Source organism: Pristiophorus japonicus, chromosome 12, assembly GCF_044704955.1.
Source record: "Pristiophorus japonicus isolate sPriJap1 chromosome 12, sPriJap1.hap1, whole genome shotgun sequence".
In the NCBI taxonomy this organism is placed as follows: domain Eukaryota; kingdom Metazoa; phylum Chordata; class Chondrichthyes; family Pristiophoridae; genus Pristiophorus; species Pristiophorus japonicus.
The window spans coordinates 159,493,462-159,507,341 of record NC_091988.1 but is presented as its reverse complement, the minus strand read 5'-3'; the positions used below and the strand labels follow the sequence as shown (position 1 = coordinate 159,507,341).

The 13,880-nt window shown below is 43.6% G+C and overlaps 1 protein-coding gene across 1 annotated transcript in view; it reads left to right on the top strand.

Moving 5' to 3' along the window:
• Nucleotides 1–468: 468 nt before the first annotated feature.
• The window catches only part of LOC139277516 (protein-glutamine gamma-glutamyltransferase 2-like), a 107,957-nt gene continuing 94,545 nt past the window's right edge, over nucleotides 469–13,880 (top strand). The window contains exons 1-2 of the mRNA XM_070896063.1: nucleotides 469–677; nucleotides 1,040–1,219. Of these exons, the coding sequence (XP_070752164.1) occupies nucleotides 668–677; nucleotides 1,040–1,219 (190 nt within the window). The 5' untranslated portion in view covers nucleotides 469–667. The remainder of the gene's footprint in view (nucleotides 678–1,039; nucleotides 1,220–13,880) is intronic.

Here is a 13,880-nt window from a genome sequence, read left to right as displayed (position 1 = left end):
TGTGTGGAAATTGAAGGTATGAGGAAGTCTACCCAGATTGAGAGCAAAGCCCTAAAAATACTTTTATGATACATGGTGTGAAAGTTGGTGTGGCACAAATGAAGTTTCAGAACCCGCTGTCTGAATTTAGGTTCCTCTTTAGGGCTGATATACATTTCTCTGTTTCTTCTCCATATCTTCTTTATATTCTTTATATTCTTTAAGCGATTATATGCAATACTATTTTGAATGTTGTATAGATTTAGCATCCATCACCACCTCATTAAACCTTTTTTATTTTAAATAAAGTTTACAACACCACATTTCATTGGATAAATCATGACTAAATTCTATTTCCACCGAATGCCAGACATGATGATTAAGCAACTGTACAGTATTTGCAGTGTTTTACTTCCCTTGTACTGAGCAATGGCTCTGTACCGCCAGAGGGAGCTCCTATGTGTTCTCTTAAAATAGAAAAGAAACGTATTCATTGCCCCTGGGACCCCTTAATTTGCATATGTCAGACGCCACAATTAGTAGATATGTTATTCTTCGAATTTCCGAGATGTTGTAGCGTGACGTATTGGGTTGACTATAAAAGTTTGCAAACTGGACAGTGAAATGCAGAGTAGGAGCAGAGACGTTCGGTGTTAGCAAAGCGGAAAACATTCCTGCAGAAAAAAACATGGCACAAGGTGAGGGAACTTCAGAAGCATTGAACAAACCCGCCGGAGTGAATGAATTAAGTTGTTTTAGTGGTAAAAGTGCATGAAATAATCAATGGGCAGAAATACCATGGCTTTTTCTTAAATTTAGGCGCACAGAAAAGTTATGAAGACCTGAAAAGTAAGGATAAACTTTAGAGTTAATATTCAGCAAGGTTTGAAGTTACTGACCTAATTTATTGCACATTAGGTTACCAGAAACTGTCAATTTGCATTCAAATGAAGCGGTGGAATAATTAATATTTGTGTTGTGATTTGTGAGGCAGAAAGAGTTCGATCAAGGTTGTGAAATCCGTTACTTTCACTGTCTTTTCTTGATGGTTCCTTCACAGCTCTGGAACTGGCAGGTATAGAATTGCAGTGTAAACCCAATAACACCGCGCACAGGACAGCCGATTTCGGATTCGGTCGACTGATTGTGAGACGGGGCAGTCGTTTCACCATTACCGTGATTTTCACCAGCAGGGGATATCAGCCAGAATCAGACAAGATCTCCTTCACAGTGGAAACAGGTAGGAAGTGACTGCATTGAGGTAAAGGGAACAAGAGTGTATTCAAACACAATGTACCATCATTTGTGAGCATATTATTATATAGAAATTAAAGAAAAATAGTCTTTATATAGCGCCTTTCACGCTATGTAACGACCCCAGGACGTCCCAAAGCGCTTTGCAGCCAATTAGGTACTTTTGGAATGTAGTCACTGTTGTAATGTGGGAAAAGCGGCAGCCAATTTGCACAGAGCAAGCTTCCATAAACAGCAATGTAATAATGACCAGATCATCTGTTTTAGTGATGTTGATTGAGGATACCAGCGATAACTCCCCTGCTCTTCTTCGAAAAAGTTTCATGGAATCTTTTTACCGTCCACCTGAGAGAGAAGACGGGCCTCGGCTTTACATCTCATCGAAAAGACGGCACCTCCAACAGTGCAACACTCCTTCAGCACTGCACTGGAGTGTCAGCCTAGATTTATGTGCTCAAGTCCCTGGCGTGGGACTTGAACCCACAATCTTCTGATTATAATTATTGTCAGTGAAGTTAGGTTAGAACACTTAGTGTGCTTCGAATTTCGTTAAATGGGTTAATTCATGGGATGAAGAAGCAGAGAGGGGAATTGGATATGAGTATGTGTTAAGCATTGTCAGTGTTAGCTGTGGCTTGGTGGGTAGCACACTCGCCTCTGAGTCAGAGCTGCCTGAATTCAATTCTGACACTGCAGTTGTGTTGATGGGAAACCAGCTTATCAATACAAACTGGGTAATGGAACTGATCTAGAAGACACAAAAGTATTGAGAGCTGAAATAACACTCTGATATTAGTAACAAATCTATAAGTGTTCCTTATCTGTAAGTAATTCCTTTGTTGGCTATTTTAATTAAAAACAAATAGAGAAGCTTTGGATTATGCATTAGTGCTCTTATTAGTATCACACAACATGCTTTTAAGACACGGCTAGAAATTCTGTTGCGCCCATTCGCGGCAATAACTTTTGAAACGTGAGAAAAGTATCACAGGCAATAATCCTTTTTTCATCGCGAGAACGTCAGCTTCAGCAATTCAAGAGGGAAATGGAGCGCTAAATCAAATGCTACCACTTCTCTTAGTGCGCTAAAGTGTGAGAGAGAGGCGGTAGCGGCAGAGCGCTGAAGAATGTTCCGTGCAGTGCTGCCGGCATCACAGGCTCCTTCCCCCGCTTAAAAGAAAGGGCCAATGATGATTTGCAACATTTTTCCAATTTCTGTGGGGATGTGGTACCTGTGCAACTGCCATTACCTCCCCGATCACTCTCACAGCGTGGAGGGCTGAGGCATCGCACAGCAATGAGCCGTCAGAAACATTCAGCAGGCACCAGACTGGTGCGAAGAATAAGGTTTGCCCTGCCTGACCACCACTGCCTTTAATTATTGCTCACCAAGCAGCCAGCCAAGGCGACAATGCGTCCTACAGCTGCTGTTGTTGATGCCCGGCGATGCAACAGGAGGCGGGAGCGAATATCACATCCAGGGTGGTAATAGGGCGCTGCGCATCTGATGACGTCACGATCTTCGGGGCGCAAGAGAGTGAGGCGGTAAGTGTTAGTGCCAGCACAGAACTGCCAGGGAAGTTGGCAGGTGTCGGTGAATTTGCCGTGCCCGATCGGTAACCCCTTAGCGCCCTGTTACTTCCCACTACAGGTACTAACGGGATGCGCAAAGCAGCCGAATTTCTCTCCCTAAGTCAGTGAAATAAAAATTAGACGTTGTGACTCGTTGAAAAACTTGAAATCTGTTTTATTGCCACACCAGTATTCAGTCCGACTGATTCATATTAAAAGAGATGGCGGAAGTTATAGCAGATGCATTCGTTATAATCTACCAAAATTCTCTGGACTCTGGTGAGGTACCAGCGGATTGGAAAGCAGCTAATGTAACGCCTCTGTTTAAAAATGGGGGCAGACAAAAGGCAGGTAACTATAGGCTGGTTAGTTTAACATCTGTAGTGGGGAAAATGCTTGAAACTATCATTAAGGAAGAAATAGCGGGACATCTAGATAGGAATAGTGCAATCAAGCAGACGCAGCATGGATTCATGAAGGGGAAATCATGTTTAACTAATTTACTGGAATTCTTTGAGGATATAACGAGCATGGTGGATTGAGGTGTACCGATGGATGTGGTGTATTTAGATTTTCAAAAGGCATTCGATAAGGTGCCACACAAAAGGTTACTGCAGAAGATAGAGGTACGCGGAGTCAGAGGAAATGTATTAGCATGGATAGAGAATTGGCTGGCGAACAGAAAGCAGAGAGTCGGGATAAATGGGTCCTTTTCGGGTTGGAAATCGGTGGTTAGTGGTGTGCCACAGGGATCGGCAACTGTTTACAATATACATAGATGACCTGGAAGAGGGGACAGAGTGTAGTGTAACAAAATTTGCAGATGACACTAAGATTAGTGGGAAAGCGGGTTGTGTAGAGGACACAGAGAGGCTGCAAAGAGATTTGGATAGGTTAAGCGAATGGGCTAAGGTTTGGCAGATGGAATACAATGTCGGAAAGTGTGAGGTCATCTACCTTGGAAAAAAAAACAGTAAAAGGGATTATTATTTGAATGGGGAGAAATTACAACATCCCGAGGTGCAGAGGGATCTGGGGGTCCTTGTGCATGAATCCCAAAAAGTTAGCTTGCAGGTGCAGCAGGTAATCAGGAAGGCGAATGGAATGTTGGCCTTCATTGCGAGAGGGATGGAGTACAAAAGCAGGGAGGTCCTGCTGCAACTGTATAGGGTATTGGTAAGGCCGCACCTGGAGTACTGCGTGCAGTTTTGGTCACCGAACTTAAGGTGGCTTTGGAGGGGGTACAGAGATGATTCACTAGGCTGATTCCGGAGATGAGGGGGTTACCTTATGATGATAGATTGAGTAGACTGGGTCTTTACTCATTGGAGTTCAGAAGGATAAGGGGTGATCTTACAGATACATTTAAAATCATGAAAGGGATAGACAGGATAGAGTCAGAGAGGTTGTTTCCACTGGTAGGGGAGATTAGAACTCGGGGGTACAGCCTCAAAATACGGGGGAGCCAATTTAAAACCGAGTTGAGAAGGAATTTCTTCTCCCAGAGGGTTGTGAATCTGTGGAATTCTCTGCCCAAGGAAGCAGTTGAGGCTAGCTCATTGAATGTATTCAAGTCACAGATGGATAGATTTTTAACCAATAAGGGAATTAAGGGTTACGGGGAGCGGGCGGGTAAGTGGAGCTGAGTGCACGGCCAGATCAGCCATGATCTTATTGAATGGCGGAGCAGGCTCGAGGGGCTAGATGACCTACTCCTGTTCCTAATTTTTATGTTCTTATAATCATTTTAACCCTTTGTGCCCAATAGCACTAAATTCAGAAAGGAAGTTATACAATTGAAATTCTTTATTGTTAATGGCTTTTGTGCTACAAATTCCTATAGTTTAAAATGATTCGGAATTAGACTTTTTTTCATTCCACCCCAAAAATTCACTGATTTAGTGGTAACTTATGGTTCTCTAAAGATGGAGGAGGCCCAATAGAGTCTAAAATTGAACATATCCAACTCAGCGACAGAGTTACTAAACAAAACAACAATGACTGTACTTGAAAAGTAATTAATTGGCTGTGAAGTGCTTTAGGACATCCTGAGGATATAAAAGGTGCTATAAATGCAAGTTTTCTTTCTCTTTTTTTATTGTTGAAACCACCTTGGCACTAACTGTAAAGCAAAATTAGCAAGTTTCTTGAAAGCAGGGTGGAATATGTTTAATCTTCAAGGAACAGCAGCAATCTATGGACTCAGTGATGTGAGGATCAGGGGAGGGGCGACATTTCAGATCCAGCTGAGACTTGGAGCCGTTTATTACAGAGGCATGTCTGCCTCATTATTGGTGTTTCTCAAGCGATACAAATTGATTGTGAGACAATGGGATAGATTTTGACTTTACACGATAGTGTAAGATGGGTGATAGCGAATTGGCAGCCTGTTGTACATCTCTTCCAGTTTACATTGACAAGGTTCATACAAAGTCAAAAAATATATTGCCAATGGAGTTCAAAATCAATGATCTAAAAACAGCCAAAGTATCTAAAGCTACTGACTCAGTTAATCATTAGTAGCTTGTGGTTAATTCTTTCTAATGTCCTGCCAGTTCTATATTTAGGAGGTGTCACTGACACATTTGAAATTTCTAAGTATAGCAGAAGGAACTGTAAGTGGTAAAGGAGATTGAATAATAAAAGGCTGTAGCAAATACACAGCAGATCCAAGAGCACATGCACACAGAAAGGACAGGTTAACATTTTGGATGTAGACTCTTCAGCAGAACTAGGCACTAAAGGACATGAGAGCCCTTTAATAGGCTGAACAAAACAAAGGAGAGAGAACAACAGGTAATAGTTGTTGTGTATTATAATATATGTACTGTTACATTAGACCACTGAATGTACCTTCACACTGTATACACTACCTGTACACCAGAGGGTGCTACTGGTGGAGACCTAACGGTGCACTGTAACCAAGTATAAAAGGGAGCTCACCTCACTATCTTCACTCAGAGCTGCAATAAATGGACTAAGGTCACTACAGTTCAAGTACCATGCCTTACCTCGTGGAGTCATTACTAGAGTGATTACACATACAACAACTGGTGACGAGATTACGAATTTCCACGCGCAAAATGGCTAACTTTACCAACTTTCAACAATTTGCTGATGGGGAAGATTGGGATGCCTTTGTGGAAAGGCTCGGACACTTTTTCATTGCAAATGACCTGGCGGGAGACGACCCGACCTCGCTGGCTGATAAGCGCAGAGCCATCCTGCTCAGCAGTTGTGGGCCCACCATCTATGGCCTCGTCAGGGACCTGCTAGCCCCAGCAAAGACACAACCAAAATGTACGTGGAGTTCGTAACAATGATACAGGAACAGCTCAAATCTAAAGAGAGCATCCTCACAGCCAGACACTGGTTCTACACACACCGGCAGCTCGAAGGCCAAGAAATCACAAAATATGCTGCAGACCACAGACGATTGGCGGCACCGTGTGATTTTGGTGACCACCTCAACGAAGCACTGAGGGACATCTTTGTTATTGGAATCGGCCATGAGGGCCTCCTCCACAAGCTGCTCTCCGCAGACACTACGGTCACCCTGCAGAAGGCAATCAAAGTGAGCCAGGTGTTCATGATCTTGGCCTGCAATTCCAAGAGGATGATAACTCACCCCTAGGACTCTGACCCGGCAAGTACTGTGAACCGACTGGCGTATTTCAGAGGCAAGGCTGCTATCCCGAGTCCCGCAACCCTGAGTCCGCCATATGAGGCCAACCGGCTCGCCCCATGCTGGCGCTGTGGAGGAAATCACAGTGCCCACCAGACTATACCTACAAAAGCTGTAAAGCGAAAGGTCATCTCCAGCAAATGTGTAGAAGAAATTTTACTCACTGAGTCACTGAAGAGTTGCCCGATCACCCGGGCTCCAGTGCTGAAGAAGACGAAGAGAGAGTCTATGAGGCAGCTCAGCCCCGGGAAGAAGTGTATGGAGTGTATACCTGCTCCACCGAGAGTTCCCCATGGAAAATGGAAGTCAAAATCAACGGTGTTCCAGTCTTGATTGAGGTCGACACAGGGGTGAGCCAATCGCTGATGAATCAGGCGGCCTTTGAGAAACTCTGGGACAATCCCGCCGAACGACCTAAAATGCCCCCGACATAGGTGAAGCTGCTCACTTACACAAAAGACACCATCCCAGTCGTTGGCAGCGTGGTGGTCCAGATGTCCCATGGCGGCGCGATGCACAAGTTACCTTTGCGGATCGTTGCTGTTGATGGTCCAAAACTGCTGGGAAGAAGATGGATGAAACAAATCCAAATCTGTTGGAGCTGGGAAAGCCTCCAGGCCCCGGCGATCAACGTCCCACGCGGCCCCAAATTTGGATCCATCACAGAACCTGAAGATCTTACCATTCAACTCGACTGCATGGCAGCGACACAGACCGCACAACCCAACGGTGAGGTGATCCAACTCAAATGACCAGACCTCACCTTCTGGGCTCCAATGGCAGGTCTCCGAGGGAAGAAGATCAGCGCAGAAGGTAAATTCCCGGCTTCCGTGGCAGAACCTAGGGAGAAAAGGATCACCACAGCCTACCTCGTGGAGAGAAAGAAGATGGCGCCCGCACCACAAGGTGAGGTGAAGCATCTGAAATCAAGATGGCTGCAACCAGACCACGAGGGGCAGCGTTGAGGGAGCAACATGTGATGTCGAGCAGCGAACAGGATTGGGGTAAAGATTGCAAGACCCTCTTAAAGGAGACCGGCAACCCAGCACAATTAAAGGGACAGTTCCACTCTTTGCACAGCGGGGCTACTAAGGAAAAAGACGTAATTAACAAATGCAAGTATCTAAATGTACCGTTAAACAGCGATGCCGGGGATACCAATAAAAAAATGTAATCAACAAATGCAAGTCTCTTAATGTACCATTGAACAGCGATGCCGGTAGGATACATGGAAGTGATGTAATTGACAAATGCGAATTTGTAATGACAACTAACAATGCCGAGTCGGCTGATTGCGGTCGGAGCCAATGTATCATGAATGTGAATGATGAAATGATGTGTGATGCCAGGTTCTACATGTACGCCGACAAAAATAAGGGCAACCTCCCGTGGGAAGCACCCAGGTCCAGCGGGCTACCCGATAATGTAGCCTGCGCCTCCGGGACCAATGTGATGCCCCAGGGAGTGTGGCCACACACGCAGAGGGAGCATACCCACTGCAGGGCCAGTGATCAGTGGACCGTACAGGCGCCACCACTAGCACCCTGCCCCAGATCGGCCATACCTCACTTGCCACCAGGGCCAGCACCGGGTGCAAGAGGCCAGCACCCACCAGCCCTCCCGATGGGACTTGGGTTGACCAGGCTTCCACCACCGCTGAAGGGCATCAGGGAGACCCTGCAGTCCTCAAAGAAGGACAGGGAAGCCACACATTCCTGTGGCTCTGCCCACCATGGCAAAGGCCCTGAGACTTAGCCAGGTGAGCAATCCTAGCCCACCCAGCTGGCAGGGGGTGCAATGCCGCCATCAGACAACTTGGACACAGTCCGGTTGATCTGAAACCAGCATCCTGATCCACACACCAGTGGCAAGACCGTAATACCACGTATGTACCTTACCTGTAATATGTACTTGTTCCACCATTGCAGAACCCAAAAAGTGAGATAACCAATCCTAAGTTTTATTCTCTGCACATGTACACCAATGCAGATGTCGAGCCACACACATGGTCTATGTATGGTGGGGGAGTCGGGGGGGGGGGGGGCAGTAGGCGGGGGGGGGGAATGGATGTATGTAGCCATGGACACACATGGATCACACCCAGAGCCCACACAACCCTCACTACAACCTCCAACCATCCACTGCTGACCATTTCCCAATGTTGTGGCAATAAGGACTTGAGTGTCTACAGGGAGAGAACCATTCCCAAGCACACATAAAGTGCAAGGGCTTTGGGCACTCAAGTCGAGGGCCAGAACACACAGTGCCAAGGCCAGTGGCACAAGACTTAGGGGGGGAGTGATGTGTATGTATAATGTATATACTGTTACATTAGACCATTGAATGTACCTCCACACTGTATACACTGCACCTGTACCACCAGAGGGTGCTATTGGTGGAGACCTAAGGGTCACCTGCACACTGCAGGTAACCAAGTATAAAAGGGAGCTCAACTCACTGTATCTTCATTCAGGAGCTACAATAAATGGACTAAGGTCACAACAGTTCAAGTATCATACCTTACCTCGTGGAGTCATTACTAGAGTGTTTACACATACAACAATAGTCAAGTACAGACCCACCACTTACACCATTCCTGTTTATAAATGCTTATATCGGGCAAATGGCACTAACCATTTTCCATTACCATAGGTGTCAATTACAAAGGCATGTTAAGTGCATCTGCTATTTTGAGTGGTTCAAGCAGCTGCTCATACCTCGTTAAAGTGGGATTTCTTCACAAACCCAGTTATTTCCAAATTCCCATCACAAATTTCAGGCTCTGTTTTACAATCGGGTTTAAATTAATTTCTTCCTACATAGCAAGAACAAAGAAAGCACGAGTAAGTATTGCAATGGGTGATATGTAATCATCATCTCAATGAAACAGTAAAATACAACTAAAAGAACACAACTTTGTGTAAATAAGGCAGGGTAAATTTATAGGAACTATGTTCACAAAAAGATGCAGAAAATATGAAAAACAACAGTAAATGGAACTCAAAGAACTGTCATTTCTTTCTTTCCTCTCCTACTTTACAATTACCAGTGCTGACAGAATCTATAGGGAAATGAGTAAAAAAACATAGAATAATAATCATGGCGGATTTCAGTTACCCCAATATTAATTGGATAGAAGAGTTAGGTAAAAGGGATAATGGAATTGAGTTCCCACAATATTTACATGACTCCTTTCTAACCCAATATGTAAAAATCCCAACAGGGAGAATTCACTATTGGATCTAGTTTTGGGGAATGAACCAGAACAGATAAGAGAAGTAAAAGTAGGGGAACATCGAAGCAACAGTGACCATAATATAATACGCTTTAAAATAATAATTGAGAAGGACATAAATATGATGAAGACCAGGGTAATAGATTGGAGAAAAGCTGATTTTGAAGAGCTGAGAATAGAACTTGGGAAAATAAAATGGACAATAATATTAGCAATAAACAATGATGTAGAACAGCAAGGGGAAGCATTTAGAAAAGTGTTCAACAAAGCTCAGAAAAATATATTCCACTAAAAAGCAAGAACAAGCTAAACACTAATGAGATGAATAAAGCCATAAGGGAAAAATTGAGGTTAAGGAAAGAGGCATACTTAAAGTACATGGACAGCAGGGGAGAGCATGATAAGGGAAATATAAAGAGATTAGGAAAGAAGTAAAACAAAACAATTAGGAAGGCAAAGAGGAACTATGACATAATTATTAAGGAACATAAAACAAAATAGTAAAATATTTTACAGGCACATCCATAAAAAAGGAAGGTCGGGATGGGAATAGGGCCATTAAGGGATGGACAGGATAATACCACAGGCAGTGATGGAGAGATGGCAGAAATATTAATTACTTTGCCTCAGTATTTACCAGGGAGATAGAACAGGTGGACATGACATCGGATCATGAGATTAGTAATGAAATATCTGCATTTAAAATAAAAAGAAAGGATATATTAAATAAACTAATCTGACTCAAAGAGGTAAAAAAACATCCGCGCATTTTAAAAGAATCTAGGGAAGAGATAACAGAGGCATTACTACACATATTTAATAATTCATTAGAAAAAGGTGTAGTGCCAGAGGACTGGTAGAGAGCTAACATTATATATATACTTAAGAATGAATATAGAACATGTTCAGGGAACTATAGATCAGTCAGCTTAACATCGATGGTAGGAAAAATAATGGTGTCCCTACTAAAGGAGAAAATAGAAGAACATCCAGAAGCCAAAAATATAATAATGAATAGTCAGCATGGATTTCAAAAGAGAAAGTCTTGCTTGACCAGCCTCATTGAAATTTTTGAAGAGGCAACAGAAAGAATAGACAAGGATAATGCAGTAGATATAATTTATCTAGATAAATATATCACATAATAGACTATTAAATAAGGTTAGAGAATGCAGAGTCAGGGGATAAGTAGCAGAATGGCTGGCTAGCTGTCTTCAAGACATAAAGCAGAGAGTAGGGGTAAAGGGTAGCCATTCACAGTGGCAGAAGGTGGGTAGAGGTGCTCTGTAAGGATCAGTGCTGGGACCACTGTTGTTCTCAAGTTATATTAACGATTTAGACTTTGGAATCAAAATCACAATTTCTAAATTTGCGGATGACACCAAGTTAGAGGAATAGTTAATATTGAGGAGGACTGCAACAAATTACAGGAAGATATTAATAAACTTGCAGAATGGGCATATAATTGCCAAATGAAATCTAATGCAGATAAATGTGAGGTATTACATTTTGGTAGGAAGATTAGGGAGATCACTTATTACTTGGAGTCTGGATGGGATAGACGAGCAAAGGAATGTCAGAGTGCAAATACACAAATGACTAAAAGTAGCGACACAGGTTAACAAGGTCATACAAAAGCAAACCTGGTGCTAAGGTTTATTTCTAGAGGGATAAAATTGAAAAGTAGGGAAGTTATGCTAAACTTGTATCGAACCTTGGTTAGACCACATTTGGAGTACTGCATACAATTCTGGTTGCCATATTATAAAGGCATTGGAGAGAGTGCAGAAAAGATTTACAAGGATAATACCAGAAATGCAAGGGTATACCTATCAGAAAAGGATGAACAGGCTGGGTCTCTATTTGCTTGGAAAAAGAAGGCTGAGTGGTGACCTAATTGAGGTCTTTAAAATTATGAAAGGTTTTGTGGGGGAAGAGCAGAACTAGAGGCCATCAATATAACATAGTCACCAAGAAATCAAATAGGGAATTCAGAAGAAACTTCTTTACCCAGAGAATGGTGAGAATGTGGAACTTGCGACCACAGGGAGTAGTTGAGGCAAATAGCATAGATGCATTTAAGGACAAGCATATGAGGGAGAACGGAATAGAGGGTTATGTTGACAGAGTTAGATGAGGAAAGTTGCGAGGAGGCTCGATTGGAGCATAAACACCAACATGAACTGCTTGAGCCTGTTTTTCTGCTATATATCCTATGTAATCCCATTTTATCTGGTGCCAATGCTGACTGGTTTAGTATGCTTTTCCAGTATTTTCTATATTTATTTCCAATTTGCAGCATGTGTAATTTTTTTGTCTTTTTATCTGTACCTTAAGGAGGGAGTTTTCACATGTGCGTTTTAAAAGCATTAAAAAGCATGATTTATTTTAAAATTATTTTTCTCTATAATTTTGATATTTTATTGAAAATTGTTTAAAAACAGTGACAACACAAGATGGATTAACAACAGTGCATTAATTCATTAATCTGGCGACTGCAGTAGTCCTAAACACTGCGGGGGCAAAATTCTGGAGCAACCTGTTTGGGAGCAGTAACCTTCGCAAGGCACAGAAGTCCCACCCCGCGAACTAAATTGTAGTCACCACCCCCTGAGAGGAAGTAGAGCACAATGTCGGCCGCTCCACTTCCTCTTGGGGGTGCTAAGCGCGTGCAACTCAAGGCACTACACGGACTCCCCACATAACTCTGACACAATCACAGGGCCCGCCACTTCCATGAAAGGGGAGGGCAGCTGCGAGCTCTGCAGGGGTTTTGAGGGGCCTCCAGTAGGCCACCGGGGATGCGGGGTGCTGTGGCCGCAGCCCCGCACCGAAGCGGAGTGCCGTGCTGCACCATTGTGGCACAGACCTCGTGGAAAGCCGCGCAGAGACCGAGCCAGTAAATCGGCCGAAAAATTTAATTGGCGCCGCGCATCTCCCCTTCAACGTTTGGCCTGCGAGCGGAGTGCAGCCCGGTTCGCAATCCGCGAGGCTGGTACTGATATCACTTGCGGCAGCCTCATGGGGCGCTGCCCAATCTTGCCGCGGGGCAAAAACGAGCCACAGCAGGGCGAAAAGGGGCCGCCGTGCACGCCGATGATGTGATCACCGGAGGCGCAGTGGCCTGGGGTGTAACCAGCTGGAGTGTGGCGCTACCGGTTTTGCACCTCCTCTAACTCCTGCATAATTTCGTGGTAGCCGGTAGCACCCTCTCCCCCGCCACCCCCCCCACCCCCCCGCGAAAACACTTATGCGCTCCGTTAGCGCCTCCCCCAGAGGCGCTAATGGGAGGCACACAGCAGACCCATTTCAACTCCTGTATCTTTTAATTTCAACTCTGTGTTAACTGATGCCGTGGGGCCTAGTTCAGGTGATGACGTCATCAATTTAAAATATAAATCAAATGAAACTACCCAAATAGAACATTGAGCACAATATGGAGCCGAATGTTTCTGACCTTATAATTTGTTATGAAGTACTCCATTTACGAAACACATTTGATTTGTAAAATCATTTACACTGAGTTGAAATGAATCTTAAACGTTTTGCTGTTTTCGGTCGACAATTTGGGAGTGACATGTGGTGACCTCATGCAAAACTATCTCAAATTGGTGAATAATGATTTAAGAATTAATTTTATCTCCTGATTTCTCGTTATCATAACCAATAGGCAATCATAGCCAAGAGGCACTGGAAAAGGTACAAAAAGCATTTGCAATAACGATCCAGAGAGGCTATAACTATCAGGATAGACTGAACAGGCTGGGGATTTTTTTCTCTGGAAAAAAGAGCTAATGGAGATATTAAAATTTATGAAGGGGTTCGATAGGATAGCTGTAGAATAAATGTTTCCATTTGAGTCCAAAACTAGGGGCCATCAATATAAGATAGTCACTAATAAATCTAATAAGCAATTCAGGAGAAACTTCTTTACCCAGAGAGTGGTTAGAATGTGGAAGTTAAGGAGTAGTTGAGGAAAATAGCATTGATGCCTTTAAGGGAAGCTGGATAAGTACGCTCGTGTGGAGCATAAACACCGGCATAGACCAGTTGGGCCGAATGGCCTGTTTTTGTACTGTACATTCTGTGTAATATTAAAATAAATAAGGCACAAAACTAACAGCTTGAACAAGTTAAATTCTTCCTGTTTTGACT